The 19,005-nt window shown below is 41.9% G+C and overlaps 1 protein-coding gene and 1 long non-coding RNA gene across 6 annotated transcripts in view; one reads left to right on the top strand and one right to left on the bottom strand.

Annotated features, from left to right (window-relative positions):
• The window catches only part of cnot1 (CCR4-NOT transcription complex, subunit 1), a 158,576-nt gene extending 144,180 nt beyond the window's left edge, over positions 1-14,396 (bottom strand). For 3 of the 5 annotated variants that reach the window (XM_048546239.2, XM_048546233.2, XM_048546238.2), the window contains exon 1: positions 13,725-14,396. In XM_048546239.2, the coding sequence (XP_048402196.1) occupies positions 13,725-13,826 (102 nt within the window). In that variant the 5' untranslated portion in view covers positions 13,827-14,396. The remainder of the gene's footprint in view (positions 1-13,724) is intronic. The other 2 variants (XM_048546234.2, XM_048546237.2) reach the window with 2 other exon arrangements.
• Positions 14,121-18,259, top strand: LOC125459633 (uncharacterized). Its single transcript, XR_007249068.2, has 3 exons — positions 14,121-14,314; positions 15,841-15,890; positions 18,173-18,259. It is a non-coding gene; the product is annotated as an uncharacterized LOC125459633 (long non-coding RNA).
• Positions 18,260-19,005: the final 746 nt, after the last annotated feature.

Below are 19,005 nucleotides of genomic sequence, written 5' to 3'. Positions count from 1 at the left end.
CCTTTTATCAGTTTCTTGATCCTCCTTACCGTATTCTAAAACCTTGCTAACCTTCAGATTTATTAAATTCAACCAAGCATTTTAAGACTTAAAGAGGATCACAGGACCCAAAAGGTTAACTCTCCTTTCGTCCACAGATGCTGCCAGACCTGCAGACTTTCTCCAGCAATTTGTTTTTATGGACAAGGTCAGTCCTTTGTCAGCCATGGCTAAATGATTTTTCTTCTTGAGCTCTCATTCCTTAAAGAGTGTATAATTGTTGTAAGCCATTAACAGTTCTCTAAAGATTATCTATTGACTATGCACAGTCAACCTTTTGATGTATTTTTTGAATCCAACTTGTTCTTGACTTTTTAACACGAGCAGCATCAAGAGCGCCATGCGTATTGTCAATCTCCTTGAACCATTGCTGCTTCTCAACAGATGGGAATCATACAGTTAAGGTAGGGAATGTCAGGATTTTGACAGGGCAAAGAATATCAACAATATTTAATATAGCTTTATGATTATAACATGATCACATCTTTTAAGACCTTATTCTTCAGCCAGAGAATGGTTAATCTATGGAATTCATTGCCACAGAAAGCTGCGAAGGCCAGGCTATTGAGTATATTTCAGGAAGAGATAGATAGCACTGTGATTGTCAAGGGGATCAAAGGTTGTGACATTTAAGCGACTGCTGGACATGCAGATGGACAGCAATGCATCGAGGGGAATGTAGGTTAGGTTATTTTATTTTTGGATAAGGATTATTCCACGGCACAATACCATGGGCCGAAGGGCCTGTACTGTGCTGTACTTTTCTATGTTCTATGTTGCAGGGAGGAAGTGGGAGAACGGAGTTGAGAAACTTATCAACCACAATTGAATGGTAGAACAGACTTGATGGGCCAAATGGCCTAATTTTTTTTCTTTATTCCTTCATGAGGGAGTCGCTGTCAAGGCCAGCATTTATTGCCCAATGGCTAATTGAGAGTCAATGACATTGCTGTGGATCTGGAGTCACATGTAGGCCAGACCAGGTAAGGATGGCAGCTTCCTTCCCTAAAGGACATTCGAGAACCAGATAGGTTTTTCTGACAATCGGCAATGGATACATGATCATCAGACTGTTAATTCCAGATATTTTATGACTTCAAGTTTCACCAGCTCCTGTAGCAGGATTTGAACCCAGGTCCCCAGAACATTACCTGGGTCTCTAGATTCACAGTCCAGCAACAATACGAGGCCATTACCGTCCCTGCTCCCATGTCTTATGGTTTTAAGGATGTGTACTTAGTTATCTAACAGTATAACGCATTCTCCTCATTGTTATTTTACTACAAAATTAGAAATCTTAAAAACAAACTGCTAGCGAGACCCTGCAAGTATGGCAACATCAATGGCCAGAAAGGAAAGTTAACCTTTTGGGGCCAGTGATCCTCCTCCAGAAATCCTAAAATACTAGTTGACTTCAAAGGCAAACTGTTTATTAATTTAGAAATACTAGAAAAATATGCTTTCAGCTCAGCCACCTTGTGCCTCATGCATTCACAGCGTCCCTTATTCAACAGCCTTATTTCAGATTGATGGAATTATACATTGTCATAATGTGGTTACTCAACCCCAAAGATTCTTTTACAAGATTATTAATAAACACCTTGCATTACATAATACGAGATCCAAAGGACTGTCCCTTGTCAGCTCTTGAAATAAACCCATCTCTGGCACTCTGGAAGTATGCCCTCCACAGTTTTGCTACTCAGTTGGTTTGCCCAATCTAAATGCAAATTGAAGACATCCATGATTACAGTGTTACACATGCTGTGCTATCTCATCTCCTAATTTAAACCATGCTCCACACTACCACGACTATTTGGTGGTCTATAAATAACTTCAACCAATGTCTGTTTTCCTTGTTGTTTCTCAGTCCCACCCAAACAGATTCCACATTGTTTATTGATTGGAGATCCTCATCATCATTGCAACATCACCTTTTCCTAGTCTGTCTCTCTAAACAAAAAACATCCTTGAATATGCAGTTCCCAGTACTAGAGACAAGCCATGGCTCTGTAATGGCAACTGTTTCCTAACCATTTAATCTATATTTTATGCCTTTATATTCTTCTACCTTGCTACATTTATTCAGGTAGAATGGCCTTAACTTTGTCTTTTTGATATCATAGTTTATGCTTGGCTTTGTTTTTCCTGTTTTCCAGCTTCCCTCACAGCTTTAACTTCCTGTCCCAGCTGAACTCTGCACCAATTTTGTTTACCAGTCAAGTTCCTCACCGCAAACACCCCTCCCCAAAACGACAAGCTCGTCTAAACTAATCACAACAGCAGTGGCAAATCTGCCTGCAAGGAGATCAGACACAAAGTTGTTAAAATTGAATCCACCCAGTTTGCACAGGTCCACCTGCCCAGATCGGGCCCTAAAGCCTCCTACGCTAGTTCTCCAGCCACGTATTCAATCGCTGGACTCTCTTTGTTAATGCTCACTTACTTGTAATTAGCTCATTTGGACGGACAGCAAGTTCGTAACGCACAGAGACGCCAAACATGTTTGTTCAATTCATGGACTGGCTAAGGTTACCATGAGGGACATTCCTTTCAACTTTTCCCCTTGCCTGAAGCATGGTGACCCTCAGGTTAAACCAGCACCTGTCATCTTTCTTTCTCATAGAGTAGGTGCCCTACGGTCCACTGGGGCAATGGTAACATTACTCTTTACAACCAAAAGGCATCAACATTGGCAGCGCAACTTTCCTACAGGACTACAGAATGTCATCTAGGTTTTTGAGTGCAAAAAACCTAAAGTAACTGTTACACTCAAAAGAATTTTTAAAAAATTGGTTAACATCAGGCAGATCCTCAAAAGCGAGGAAACCAAACGAGAAGCTAAATAGTCTGATATCAGTTGTGAAAAGGCTGGAATTTACTATGCAGGTTCTAACAGTGGGCTCATTAAAAATCATGGCATGATCTGCCAACTTGATTTTACATTAGGGAAATTATGTTTGACAAATTTAAAGAATTATTTTAATATCTCATAATTGGTACATGTAATATGCAGTAGTTTTATAAAGGGAGCTGTAGATGTAACATTCTTGGATTTGCAAAATACATTCAATAAGGTGCCAACACAGAAGGTTTGGGGGTAATATTTTAGCATTGATGAAGAATGGTTAGCTGACAGGAAACAGAAAATCAGTGATAACAGGAGATTTCTAAGTTGGTAGGCAATAACTAGTAACAGTGCAGCAAGGATCAGTGCTGGGACCTCAGGATATTTACCATCTTTACAAATAACTTAGATGAACAGAGACTAATAATTCCAAGATAGTGGGAGCTGCCGATGCTGGAGAATCTGAGATAACAAGGTATAGAGCTGGATGAACACAGCAGGCCAAGAAGAGGATTCAAACAAGGTGCAGAGTTGCTGTCAAGTAAGGGGTACATATGATGGCAAATGGACAATAATTTGGGCAAGTTGGAAGATAGGAGTAAGAATAGAAAGGCGTGATTTTTTTAAAAGACAAACAAAAATGTTGATATTCAGACAGATTTACATGCACACACATGAGAACACAATATCAGCATGGAAGTGACAGCATTAAATTATGAAGGCAAATGGCACATTTATCTTTATTACCAGGAAGTGGAGTACAAGTTTGAAGCCTTTCAAGAATTGCAGAGAGCTTTCAGGAGAGCACATCTGGAAACAGTGAGGAGTTTTAATTTGTATGTCTAAGCACTGGAAGCACTAGTGATGGTTCACTAGACTGGTTCCTGAAACTACAGGACTGTTTTACAATTATAGGCTAAGGAGTGTGGGCCTATTTGTTCGAGTTCAGAACAGTGAGAGATGATCATATTGAAACAGACAAGTTTCTGAAGTGTTTTAAGAGATAGTAGGAACTGCAAATGCAGGAAAATCTGAGATAACAAGGTGTAGAGCTGGATGAACACAGCAGGCCAAGCAGCAGAGCAGCAGGAAGGCTGATGTTCCAGGCCTAGACCTTTCTTCATTTTCTGAAGGGTCTAGGCCCAAAACGTCAGCGTTCCTGCTGGGCCTGCTGTGTTCATCCAGCTCTACACCTTGTTATCTAAGCTTCTGAAGTGGTTTGATACAGTTGACACAGAGGGGTGGTTCCCTCTGGCTGGGAATTTTAAAAGCATCAGTACAGGGCCAGAGGTCAATCATTTAAAGTCGAGATGAGGAAAACCTTTTCGTTTAAAGGTTACGACTTTGGAATGCTCTACCAAAGACGACTGCTCCATCATGAAGTACATCAAGCCCAAGATCACCAGTTTTACCACCTCCTGGGGCAATTGAGAGATTTAGGGAGATCTGGTGAGAAAGTGGAGTCAACACAGAAGATCAGCCATGATCTTACTAAATGACAGAGCAGATTCAAGGGCCCAACCGACTTAAATCTTGTTTTTAATTTTCATGTCTTTATAACTCAATAGCAAGCAGTTCTTTGATGGGACTCTCCCAACTAGGCATATACTGTCTTGCAATTAGTTTTCTTGTTGATGGGTCACTGGTTGTCTACTCACCACCGTATACAGCTAAGATAGAAACATAGAAAACAGAAGCAGGAGTAGGCCATTTGATCCCTTTGGCCGAAGAACTATAACACCTTCTTGAAATGATTTAATGTTGTGATCTCATCTACTTTCTGGGCGAAGAATTCCACAGGCTTACCCTTCTCTGGGTGAAGAAATTTGTCATCTCAGACCTAAATGGATTGCCATTTACCCTTAGACAGTGATACCTGGATCTGAACTTCCCAGACACTGGGAAAATCCTTCCTGCATTTACCCTGTCTAGTTGTGCTCGAATTTTATAGGTTCACAACCTTCCCCCGGTGACTTGCATGTACAAAGTAACCACCTCTACCTTCAAAACATCCTAACAAACCTCATTGCAGTGAATTGCTTTGTGCAAGTTACATTAGGAAAAGAATTTATACAAGCTCAAAGAAACAAATGAAAGTGATCAGATATTGTGTCTTTGAGAGTATCATAGAAATCTACAACCATTTAGCCCCTTGTGCCTGTACCAGCTGTTTAAAATCGTAATAAGAGGTCAACAGATGAAAACAAATATTGTTACCATTGAATGAGACCTTATATTTTCTGATCAACCTGTTCACAGGTGTTACGACGCACCTCTGGAACAAGTGGGACTTGAAATTGGGCCTCCTGGCTCAGAGATAGGGACACTCTATTGCACAACAAAAGCCCACGAGAACCCTATATACTTGTACTAGATGACCTTTCATATACCTGAACAAACAGACATTTCAAATAATATGGTATCCAAACAGCATTGCCAAGGGTCAAAGTCTCCAAGGCTCAGTCACACAAACTACTGACTCAAAAGTACTATCATAACCCAATATTACTCTTTACATCCTATTGTCTTCTTCAGAACTGTTTAGATGGGATCTTCAAACAGAAACCACACACAGTGGCTACAATCATAGAATATAGAACATAGAACATTACAGCACAGTACAGGCCCTTCAGCCCTCGATGTTGTGCCGACCTGTCATACCGATCTGAAGCCCATCTAACCTACACTATTCCATGTACGTCCATATGTTTGTCCAATGACGACTTAAATGTACCTAAAGTTGGCGAATCTACTACCGTTGCAGGGAAAGTGTTCCATTCCCTTACTACTCTGAGTAAAAAAACCTCTGACATCTGTCCTATATCTTTCACCCCTCAATTTAAAGCTATGCCCCCTCATGCTCGCTGTCACCACCCTAGGAAAAAGGCTCTCCCTATCCACCCTATCTAACCCTCTGATTATTTTATGCTTCAATTAAGTCACCTCTCAATCTTCTTCTAACGAAAACAGCCTCAAGTCCCTCAGCCTTTCCTCGTAAGACCTTCCCTCCATACCAGGCAACACCCTAGTAAATCTCCTCTGCACCCTTTCCAAAGCTTCCACATCCTTCTTATATAATGCGGTGACCAGAACTGTATGCAATACTCCAAGTGCAGCCGCACCAGAGTTTTGTACAGCTGCAGCATAACCTCTTGGTTCCGAACTCAATCCCTCTATTAATAAAAGCTAAAACGCTGTATGCCTTCTTAACAGCCCTGCCAACCCGGGCTGCAACTTTCAAGGATCTGTGTACATGGACACCGAGATCTCTCTGCTCATCTACACAACCAAGAATCTTATCATTAGCCCTGTACTTTGCCTTCCGGTTACTCCTACCAAAGTGCATCACCTCACACTTGTCTGCATTAAACTCCATTTGCCACCTCTCAGCCCAGCTTTGCAACTTATCTATGTCTCTCTGCAACCTACAGCATTCTTCGTCACTATCCATGACTCCACTGACCTTAGTGTCGTCTGCAAATTTACTAACCCACCCTTCTACGCCCTCATCCAGGTCATTTATAAAAATGACAAACAGCAGTGGACCCAACACTGACCCTTGCGGTACACCACTAGTAACTGGTCTCCAGGATGAACATTTCCCATCAACTACCACCCTCTGTCTTCTTTCAGCAAACCAATTTCCGAACCAAACTGCTTTATCTCCCATAATCCCATTCCTCCGCATTTTGTACAATAGTCTATTGTGGGGAACCTTATCGAACGCTTTGCTGAAATCCATATACACCACATCAACCGGTTTACTCTCATCTACCTGTTTGGTCACCTTCTCAAAGAACTCACTAAGGTTTGTAAGGCACAACCTTCCCTTCACAAAACCGTGCTGACTATCCCTAATCAATTTATTCTGTTCTAGATGATTATAAATCCTATCCCTTATAACCTTTTCCAACACTTTACCAACAACTGAGGTAAGGCTCACTGGTCTATAATTCCCTGGGTTGTCTCTACTCTCCTTCTTGAACAGGGGAACCACATTTGCTATCCTTCAGTCGTCTGGCACTATTCCCGTAGACAATGACGAGTTAAAGATCAATGCCAGAGGCTCAGCAATCTCCTCCCTGGATTCCCAGAGGACCCTAGGGTAAATCCCATCCGGCCCAGGGGACATGTCTATCTTCACCCTCTGTAGGATTTCTAATACCTCTTCCTTGTGAACCTCAATCCCACCTAGTCTAGTAGCCTGTATCTCCGTATTCTTGACAACATTGTCGTTTTCTAGAGTGAATACTGTTTAAAAATATTCATTTAGTGCTTCCCCTACCTCCTCTGACTCCACACACAACTTCCCACTACTATCCTCGATTGGCCCTAATCTTACTTTCGTCAATCTTTTATTCCTTAAATACCTATAGAAAGCCTTAGGGTTTACCCTGATCCTATCCGCCTATTCTCATGTCATTGCATTGTCGAGGTTCTACTTCTGTGACTGCAGAGCAGAATGTTTACTACTTGCAAGTTAGTACTTTAAGCAGTTTGGGGCATTATAAAAGATACTAAGTAAATACAAGCTTGTTTGCTTTTTTAACTGGTCCCTAAACACAAAAACAGACTTGCTTTACACATGTGAAGGAAATATAATCTAATCTATCTTTGGTATCTTATTCCTATAGCTGATAAAGCTGTTCACCAAAAATTAAAATAAATCAAAATATCTTCAATGAACCCTTAGCTATGAGATTCAGACATTTAATACAAAATATCCTGAAATTTTCAATAGAATCAATGCATATCAAAGCATTTACTGTCTTTATATATCTCCTCTACACTTGTGAAGTTTTTGCCATAAACTGAGGAGTAATTTTAAACAACTCAGCAGTTACCAGTGAAATTCACTTCACAATTAGAAAGATAGCATTACTTTACAGCAAGGAATGTAAACAAGAGGAATCAGTATGAAAGATTTTAAAAGCCCAGAGAATTACCAGCTGTGGCTTACTAAACTACACCAGCTAAGTGTTGCTGTAGACTTCCCCAGCAGACAGGAAAAGCTCAGCTGGGAGGCTCAAAGGCCAAAATGAGAACACCCAATGAAGAAATAGTATTTTCTTTTCCCCACTTGGCTGTTTGCCCAAGTTAAAGTCCAAACAAAGACTGAGGCAATTAAAAATACACACAAGTCATTTTTTAAAAAAAATTTGTACTTTAACTATGAGCAGCAAAGAAAGAAAGAAGCTAAGTATCAGAAAAGTTCAGGGTTTAACTTTTTGGGGTTAAATACGCTGATCAAGGATTCAATATTCAATATTCTTAACCACCTGATCTACCTTCAAGGATCTGTGGACATGGATCCTTCTTTACTTCTTAGGATTCCACTACACAACATGTACCTGCCTTTTCAGTTCTCCCAAAACGCATCACCTCACAAAACTGCGTGAGGACTAAATTCCATTTGCCACTGTTCAGGGCCATCTGACCAGTCAAACGCCAGTTAGAGACTTTTAGCAGGATAAACAAATAGAAACCAAGATCTTGAAACGACCAACTTTCCCATCCAAAGTCCAGCATTTAGGAGCAAAAATCAGCCTTGTCTCCTGCCAAATGTTACAGTTGAGTTTCAAGAACTTTGCGATGAATTCCATTATTGCATCTTTGGCATGCATCAATTTCAAATAGTGTCAATTTGCAAAGTTGCCAGACATATTTCATAAATCCTTGCATTCATCTTTAATTAAGGAAACTATATTGGACAGGTGGTGAATGCCTAACATGCTTGACAGGATGTACTGTGTTATATTTGACAATATTAAGGAAAAATAAAGCAGTATAGGCTTGTGAGATACATCAACAGATCCTGCAGAGGCATGAAAATGATATTACAGACATTATTAACTGAAACTGTGAGATGGAAGTTGCAAACAGGTCAATGCAGTATCAACTTTTTTTTTTAAAAGGAGGTTTTTTTTCCTGGGTAGGTGACCCAGACATTTAAATACTAGTTACCCTAACATTGATCATGGTTAAAAAAATTTAAGGAAATTAAAAAAACTCAATGAAAACAGCTAGAAAGATCATGTAGATTTTAATAGGGATAAACGTACTTATGAGCCAGAAAGAGCAGTTTTGGTAAATGAGGAAATGCAACAGAAAGATAGCACACAGATTTTAGGGAAGACTTTCATCAGATATCAAAAGGTGAGGTACTGAAAATTAAAAGATTATAGAGCTGAAAGTATACAATATTCAGTGTGTAATAAGCACATTCGGAAACCGATTAGAAAGGGTGGAGTGGGGGGCACGGCAGATGAGGAGTTCAAGCTTTCCAGAATGATTGGAAGTGGGTAGCGTGTGGTTTATAGGTGAGAGGCAGGAAAAGCACAGCAGGTCAGACAATAGAAGAGCAGGAAAGTCAGCGTTTTGGGCCAAAACCCTTAGTCAATTCCAATGCTGTCTGACCTGCTGTGCTTTCCTAGCCTCACACCTACAGACTTTGGCTTTCAGCATCTGCAGTCCTTATCGTCACCTAATGAGCATGAGCATTCAGTTCAGGAGCCACATGTTCACTGTATTCATTAAATATCTGGATATGAGCTTGGAGGGAAATAATATTATAATCAGATAATGTTAACTGGTTCAGAGATCAAGCAAATGTTGCTTAGATAGGAAAATGAATTGCATCTGCCAATTTTATTTTGCCAATATAAGCATGATGTGATACATCCTGCATGAAAAATTTGGTAATTATGCTCTGAATGGAAGTGTTTCAGAGGCCAGCAGGGAGACTCGGTTACTAAGTTCACAGGACAATAAAAGCAGCTTCTTCAGCAACACCCCCGACACCCAACTATTTGAAAAATATAGAGGCTCTCAAGAGGATATAAAAAGAGAATTCACTCCAGTTGCACTTCCAGGATATCCAAAACCAAGACTGATTACTCCTATTTGTAAGGAAGGCCAGTTAACTTCAGGCTGAACTCCTTGTCACTAGAATGTCAAAGGAACACAGGTATTAAACTTCCACTTTGGTTTTTTTGTTGTTTGATTCATTACAATTTTTAAAAAGCTTCAAAATTGAAAATTTATTGTGAATAATCAATAAAGCTTCATTGTCTGACATCCGAGGGAAGTTAAAACCTGTCAGGTTCTTCAGCTAAAAGTGGAAAAGGATCAAGACAAAAACAAGATGGATTATAGTTTACCATGGTCATGTCTCCTTTCTTTCTTGACGCTACTGCTGAAGGCATGGATCCCAACTATGGCGCCAAACATAACTAATGTCTCGTTCCTACTGTGTCTTAATTATCAATTACAGATGTGGTTTAATTTAGCTATCTGAACATGGGATTAGATCAGAAATGGTAGCTGTTGAGTGCAATTAGTAGTAGCTCCTCTAATTTGAATAGCAAGCAGTGGCCTTTATGTGAACTGTACTTTAACCTATTGATTCAGAGAGTAAAGCTTTGTCGATTATGTGTAACATGCTTCTGAAACAGAAAGGTGAAAAGTAAAGTTATAAAAAGCATAGACAAAGTCTTTTCAAACTTGATATTTTGAAATGTTTAATTTGGCCGACTAAGTGTAACAAAATCAGTATAGTTACAACTCAATCTAGTTCTGTCTCGACCTCAGAATGAGAATTCCTACACAGTGTAGAAAGAGGCCATTCAGGCCACTGAGGCTGTGCCAAACCTCCAAAGAGCATCCCATCCAGACTCAACCCAGCCCACTTTAATAACCACACATGGGATTTTTACCTTTGCTAACTGACCTATCCTGCACATCCTTGGACTCTACAGGGCAAATTGGCATGGCCAACTCACCAAACCTACATATCTTTAGACTGAGGGTGGAAGCCTGAGCACCCGGAGGAAGCCCATGCAGACACAGGGAGGGTGCAAACTCCACACAGACAGTCTGTCCATCAATATCAATATGTACTTCCAGCAGCGGACAACACAGGATCTCCAGCAGTATCCAATTCCAAAGTTATCTGCGCAAAAGTTTCAACAAATGACTAATTACTGAAGTTAGATCACATGGGCTTCAGGGTGAGCTTGCCAATTGGATACAAAATTGGTTTTATGGTAAAAGACTGAGGCTAGTGGTTTTGGGCTTTTTTTTTTGGAGTGGAGGCCTATGAAGGTCCACTTTTGTTTATCATTTATATAAATGATTTGGATGAGAATATAGGAGGCATAGTTCGTAAGTTTGCGTATGACGCCAAAATTGGTGGTATAGCAGACGGTACAAGTTCTCTAAGATTGCAAAAGACCTTGATCGATTGACTAAATGGGATGAGGAGTGGCAAATAAAATTTAATTTGAAAAGTATGAGGCAATACATACAAGACAGCACTTCTATCAATCAACATTAGGGCCCTGGGTAGTGTTGTAGAACAGAGATTTGGGGTTCAGGTTATTAATTCTTTGAAATTTGCACCACACATAGACAGCATGGTTAAGAAAACAATTTGCATGCTTGCTTTCATTACTGAGACCTTTTGAGTATAGGAGTTAGTACCATCATGTTGAGGTTATTCAGGAGGTTGATGAGGCTTCTTCTGGAGTACTGTGCGCAGTTCTGGTTGCCCTGCTATAGGAAGGATATTATTAAACAGTAGAGGGCTCAGAAAAGATTTACCAGGATGTTGCTGGGGATGGACAGTTTCAGATATAAAAAATAGGCTGAAAAGACTGGGACTTTTTTCGCTGATGCATAGGAAGTTGTAGGGTGACCTTAGAGGTTTATAAAATTATAGAGGCATTAGTCTTTTCCCTAGGCTGGGGGAGTTCAGAACCATATTTTTAAAATGAGAGGAGAAAGATTTAAAAAGAATGGGCTTTTTTTTTAAAAAACACATTGGCATAGTATGGGAACTGGACTGCCAAAGGAAGTGGTGGATGCAGATACAGTTACAACATTTAAGACATTTGGATAAGTACATGAATAAAAAAGGGTTGGAGAGAAATGGGCCAAATGCAGGCAGCTGGGTTAGTTTAGTTTAGGAACATGGTCAGCTTTGACTGGTCAGACCAAAGGGTCTGTTTGCATGCTGTATAATTCTATGACTAATCATAAATTAGCAAAGCCAACTTCACATACAATTAATAAATTTGTAGCAGAGCAAGTCACTAAACTTCCTGAAGTACTTTTTTTTAAGGCTGGGTAAATTCTCTCCTTAAAGATCACACATTGACTGCTTTCCTCAATGTTCAAAAACTTCAGTAAGTTTTAGAACTCAGTTGAATTTTAAACTATGACAAGAACAAGTTGCAAATTGTTTTGAAAAGATCAAAACAAAATCCAAAAATACCCAAGGATTCCAAACTATCTCATCACAGATACTGGTCGAGTTTTTTTATTCATTCATGGGTTGAGGGCATCTGCTGGCTAAGCCAGCATTTACTGCCTACCCCAGAGGGCAGGTCTGAGTTAACCAGATTGCTGTAAGTCTGGAGTCACATGTAGTCCAAGGAAGGATGGCAGTTTCCATCCCTAAAAAAACCAATAGTGAACCAGGTCGGTCTATTCAAAAATTGACAATGGGTTCATTGTCATTAGAGTTCAATTCCAGAGTTTTCTTCAATTCAAATGTCATGATTTGCCCTGGCAAGATTTGAAACCAGGTCTCCAGAACATTACCTGTCTACAGATTAATAGTCCAGCAATAATTCCATTAGAGCATTGCCTCCCCTTGAGTATATTTCCAGTAATTATATCAAATAAAGTTTGCTGTAAAAGAAGAACGATTGTCTTTCACTGTCCTAATGTATAACGATCAAGCAATAAGTTACAAAACTGCACCTTCTACTCAAACATATCTTCAAGCAAGAAGACAATTCTGAATTCAAGTGGTTTTCTCATTTGTTTCAGGTTTCAATTTTGTCGACTGTTCCAGCTTAATCATGACAAAAAATTTCAACACCTTTGTAGTTGCCATTCAACTATATGGTATTTTCTACAAATCCCACTTCCTTCCAATGGTTGACAGACATGTACTCAACTTTCCAAATGCAAGGAACAGTCACAGTCACAATTAGATGACACTTTCAAAGAACAATTTGCTTTTGAAGTCCAGTGATTCACAACAAATGAGCTAGAGAAGTTTCTCTCAACTTGTAAGTTAAACAAGGGAATGAACTAGTTCAATTGACTAAGAGACACATTAGTATAGTTAAATTGAAATAGAATTCTAATTAAACTGAAACAAAACAGGAACCAAATGAGACCTTGTTAAGCTGTCAATTAATCTGAATACTTCTAATTAAAATCTTTGCAGATTAATTACTTAATATTAAACGTTTAACAAATCAAAAAGTTGTGTTAAGTACGAAGTATTGCTGAAAAGAATTAGTTTCAACTACAGGTCCATACACAAGAAACAGACAAGTTCCATTCGTTCCCTTCCCCCACTTTTGATGTCCCCTTTACTAGGCCTCACTCCTAAAGGTGTTAGTTACGAGCACCGACTTGAGCAGTTTATACAAAGCGTAAAGTTTACCAAACGTGGAAAAAAAACTTTCTGCCCATCTGTTTCAGCAGCTAATATCCGAGGGAGCTTTCCCTCTCTTACACGCTAAACAATTTTAAGTTCAATATGTGACCATTAACTTTTTGGTAGGCCCAGACTTCACCATGTGAGTTTGTATTTGCCTTTCTACTTTCTTATTGTTACAATTGTTTGATGTTTTATCATTATAAAGGAGTAACCAGTTTGCAAAGACAGTCGTTTTGTTTTCTAAAAAAGAATTGTTACATCAGTTTCCCTCTCTCTCACACACATAACACTTTCGTTTTCTCGGTGAAATGAAGCAGGCCTCAGGCTCCCGGGGCCTCTAGTACATGGTGTGCGAGACTTGTTTCTCGGCAAACTCACATGAGAGATCTCCTGCTGGCTGGATTTGTAATTCTTCTTGGTCAGGTTGTCCACAAGGTAGCTGATTTGAGACAAGGCCAGCGATAACGAGTCAAGATTCATTGCTGGTCGGGGCGGTCAGCTGAGGAAAGCGGGAAATGGTCATTATTCCCCTTTCTTTTACTGGAAAAAGAAAAATTTATCTCTCCTCTTCAGCGCCTTTCCTTTCTGTCTGTCTGTCTGTCTCTCTCTCTTTTTAAATATACAACGATGGAAGAGGGAGGGAATTGAGGGGTTCGGAGGAGGTGGTGGTGGTGAGGAGGGGAGGGGGGTTGGGGAGGAAGAGAGCTCCTTCTAAGTGTTCTCACGGGAAAGTCCGCCGCTCCAATGGTCACTCCACAAAGTGTCCGCTCCGCTTCCTCTTCAGACTTTGTCCCCGTCAGTCTCAGTCTGTATGTGTGTGTGTGTGTGTCTGTCTGTCTCTCTTCTCTCTCTCGATTTCAGTTAGGTCCGCCGCCCGGGTTGCTCGCTCACTTTTCACCCGCTGTCGCTCCTCTTCCTCCTTTTCTTCCTCCTCCTCCGTGTAGCCTGAACATGGCGCTGCTCTGCCGGTAGGGTTACACACACACACACACAGAGCGAGAGAGGAGAGGCCGAGAGTGTGGGGAGGATTGGGGGGGGAAGAGAGAGAGAGAGAGGGGGAGGGGATGTTGGGGGGGAGGGGATGTTGGGGGATAGCAGCCTGGGGGAGGGAAAGTAAGGAGGAGAGGTGAGGTGGAGGAGGGGTGGGAAGGGAGAGGGGAAGAGAGCGCGGCGTGGGCCTGGGCCTGCTGGGCCGGGGAGGTTGTTGTTGTTGTTGCTGCTTGGAGGTGGTGATGGGGAGGGGGGGCGGCGGTGACGGGGGTGCTCGCTCTCGACTTTCTCGCTGATGGGCTCGGTGCAAGCGGCTGCAAATGGCGGCGGCCTCGCTCACTGCGCCATCTTGGAAACACCGACCCTTCCAAAATGAGAGAGAGAGAAAAAAAACACAATAACCACACGGAGAGGAGAGGAGAGGAGGCGGGGGGGGGAAGGCGAAAATATGTTCCTCCAGGAAACTTTTCAGGGCCGACCCGATCGTGTTTGCATTTTCTCCGGGAAAGAAATGAGCCTTCAGCTTCAGTTTATTGCTTGCTTTTTTGGTTTTCTTTAAAAAAAACACACCGACACTAGAAGGAAAACAATCCCCGAACCCGCCGCTTAGTCGGGCGAGAGCGAGACTGTTCGGATAGAGGAGGGGCGGTAAACAGTTGAGGGTTTCCGGTTAGCGGGTTCAAGCTGAGAACAGTGCGGGTATATGTTCAAAGTTTGTTATTTTATTTCTTTAATTGTTTTTTTAAAAAAACATGTTCGGCCCTCCCCTCCTCCCCTCCTCCCCTCCACATCGCCCTCTCTGATATAGTTCGAGAGAAAGACGCTCTCCCTCAAGCCCCGCCCCCATCCGCCAGGACCAGTCGCAGGCCCTGGTCGTACCCGCCAATCATATGCCCTGCCCCCAACAAGCCGTGGCCAATCACACATCCCGCCAAATACCCGCCACAATCCGCCAATTACAGGCCACTCGACTTCAACCCGCCATTCACAAATCCCGCCTACGCTGACCTGTGCCGTGACTGGCACAGCGCGCCTACACGCCAATCATCAGTCTCCCACACCTCATCCATCTCAGAGGAAATCCCGCCCCCAGGTTCCCGGGACGTCATCGGGGGGCGGGTAGGGGAAAGAAGGCATCCTCATGTCAATCATAAACACTCCCGGCCAATCACGGCTAGAAACCACGCCACTCACGTCGCCCATGGCGACAGTAAACCTCGCGCCTAATATGCACATCACAGGAATCGCCCATTTCGCCGCCAGGGGTTCAACAACAAACCCCGCCCTCAGTTGCCGGGACCGCGTACATAATACAAGTCAATCGCAGACGTCTCTCTGTCCCCACCAAAATTGGTACAGTCCAAACTTTGTCGCCCTCTTTAAGATAAACGAATTTTTACTTTAACGAACACGCAAAATTTTACTCTGTAGTTTCTTTTAAATCGAATCTTCGTGGAATGGGTGTTTTTTTAGTTTTAAAAGACATTTCATTCTGTGCCAACAGGGAAATTCTTGTTGAAGCGGAATATTCCGAATCTGTACCAAGTGTTGGGGGTAGGTTATTCTCTAATAATTATTAGGCGCGTTAACGAGAGAGGAGCAATTTGTTCATCCTACCCTCCTCCCATCTCCCGGGGATTAACCCTCTCAGCACCTCTACCACCGCGGGGATTGACCCTCACACAGCTCCTTCCCCCGTCCACCACCCACGGGATTAACCATCACAAACCGCCCTCTCCCCCCAACAGTCTTTTCCCTCCCCATGATTAACCCTCACACAGCTCCTCCCCCCCAATACTCCGCCTCTCCCCCCGGGATTAACCCTCAGCGACCCTCCCCTACACTAACCATCACCTCCCCCAGATTAACTGTCACACACCTTCCCGGCCCCATATTCCACCCCTCTTTACCACCCCCCCCCAACTTTGATTAACCCTGTGAGCCTTACACACCCCGGGGATTGACCCACCCGCTTCACCACGCACCCTGGGGATTGACCCTCAGGCAGCCCCTCCCAACCCCCACGCCTGGAGATCGACCCTCAGACAGCCCCTCCCCACCCCCACCCCCACTCCCTTCCCCCAATTAATTAACATCCCATCCCACCCCTCTGGGAGTTAGCCCTTATAATCCTTTCAGGATTAACCCTCACACAGCCCTGCTTCTATTCCACTCTTATCATTATACCTCTGAGCGTAATTCAATGCTGTTCTGTTCAGTTATTCTGCGACAGCAAGTTCCACCTCACTACATCCTTCATGTGAGGAAATTAAGTTTAAATGTTTCAGTTAATTGGTTCTCCAATGGCAATGGACCTTGCATGCCACCTATTGGCCTTTCGCCACCCTTCACCCAACACAGTTGCCATTCCTAAAATAGCATTAAAATTATGGAAAATTGATGTTGGTTTTGGTAATGTCTCGCTTAAGGTGGGGAGCTTTATTTTTATGTTGGCCTCCATGTTCACCTGGTTCTTCTGATTGTTTAAAAATCCAAATTTGTGATGGTGTGTTGTAACAAGATAAAATATAAAACAATATTGTTGTTTCTCACACTTTTGACAATTTATGCTACACATGGGAGCCGATCCAGTTGTGTGATGACACAAGTGGATTCTGGTGTGTTCTCACAATTAACCCTGGCATTGCATATCAGTGATTTGCGATTGGACCTACCCATGGACTACCTGGAGGACCCTCACAGAAAGCCATTGACCAGCAAACAACACCTTGAGGACTTGTAAAAAATCTGTTAAAAGAAATTGCAAGCTCCTCAACACAACAAAAACTTTTTTTCAGTGGCAGTTAACTGTCATTTAGCTGTGAGTGATTCTTTGAATCAGTGCTAACTACTGTGAACAGAAAGCTGATACAGCACTTGTAACTTGGGTGTGGTTTAAGAAAGGTATACAAAAATAAATAGTCTCTGCTGATACTTGTCAGCATAGTGTGGGAATAAAGCGAGATAATCACAAATCAATGGGGAATTTGGAGCAGATGGCACTGTTTTTCGTCTGCAATGGTTGCAGTATTTTGAGTTGCCACTAAATATTTAATTTTTAGATAGGAGACATAACCAAAATGGTCTGTACTAGCTACACTTGAGTCTCCTTCCGTCTTCAATCTATCATCATAGATATATGTATTCCCTTTTCCCATTGTTTGTCTAGCATTTTCCACATTACAACACTGGCTCCAGTTCAAAACTTTGTAATTAGCTATAAAGAGGTTTAAGACTGGTGATTGCCATATGCTCTTAATGTACTACACTTTGCTAGTAGCAAGTTCCGTATTTTCAAGACTCTAAAATAGTTTATTCTTCTGAATTCTGCATTCGACAATGGGTATAAATGTCAGTCTATAAAGCGGTTGTCTTCCCAACACGCCCGTCAGGCTGCAAAATTTGGTTGACAAATTGGTGACACCTGGGAAAGTTTGAGACAAAACCATCAGTGCTGCCTATCGAATATCTAATCTGCATAACACCATGCAATATAAACAGCCTACAGGAAGTAGGCATCGTGAGCAAGGAAATGAACAATCCTACATGATAACTACTCCAGACAGGCCATTGCAGGAGAATGCTGAACACTTGTTCAAAATGACCTTTCTACTCCCAGCTCACGACTGGTCAAAGGTCCTAGGGTGGTCAACAGAACGGTTTTAAAGATACCATGAAAGCCTACTTGAATGTGATTTCAACAGCAGGGAAGAGAATGCACTGGATCATTCACAATGACTTGCTTCGCCAAGTCCTAACAGCTAATGTGGATATGTGATTTTTTTTTAATGCTATTTCTCTCTTTTATTTTACCTTTTCCACTGTTCTTTGTGCAGCTCAACCAAGTCTTCACCTCACCATGTGATCAGAGATAATGGGCACTGCAGATGCCGGAGAATCCAAGATAACAAAGTGTGAAGCTGGATGAACACAGCAGGCCAAGCAGCATCTCAGGAGCACAAAAGCTGACGTTTCGGGCCTAGACCCTTCATCCCTTCTAGGCCCGAAATGTCAGCTTTTGTGCTCCTGAGATGCTGCTTGGCCAGCTGTGTTCATCCAGCTTCACAATTTGTCGTCTTGCACCTCACCATGTGGGAGGTTTGCTCCCACAAACCCTTAGGGGTGGGATCTACTCAGGCCTATCTGGCCTGCTGTGGTAGAAGAAAATCACTTTCTGCTGTAACTAGAAGAGGCTGTATTATTGAACAAGAAATTGTGTGTTGCATGTTAGCATCTTGTTTAAGGTTACATTGATGCTATAGCCATTCAGAGATTGAAGAGAACCTGGAAATTATGTTTTACACTGTCAAGATCCTAACCTGAGTTGCCCTTAAATCCACATGAAAACATAGCGAGCAATGCTTAAAACTCTTCAGCATTAGCTCTTTCAGACCTTTACTATTTTATACAACGTCCACCTCCTTTACCTTCCACTAATTACACCACTCTCTCTTACTGTCTCTCTTTCTCTGCCCTTTTGTTTCTCTCTGATGCGACTGTCTTCTGGAACATTTTGGCAAGTGTTCCCCATGCTCTAAGAAACTGCTAGTATAGTGATACTATGCCTGATCCAAGGAAACAGTCTCTGTTTACTCATTGTAACAAAAGCTTTAATCATTTTAAAGGCTTCTGTTATTTCTTTTCATAGAATCCCTGCGGTGTGGAAACA

The sequence above is a fragment of the Stegostoma tigrinum genome, chromosome 16 (genome assembly GCF_030684315.1).
Source record: "Stegostoma tigrinum isolate sSteTig4 chromosome 16, sSteTig4.hap1, whole genome shotgun sequence".
In the NCBI taxonomy this organism is placed as follows: domain Eukaryota; kingdom Metazoa; phylum Chordata; class Chondrichthyes; order Orectolobiformes; family Stegostomatidae; genus Stegostoma; species Stegostoma tigrinum.
Note: the sequence above shows the minus strand (reverse complement) of the source record. Positions and strands in the feature narration are given on the sequence as shown.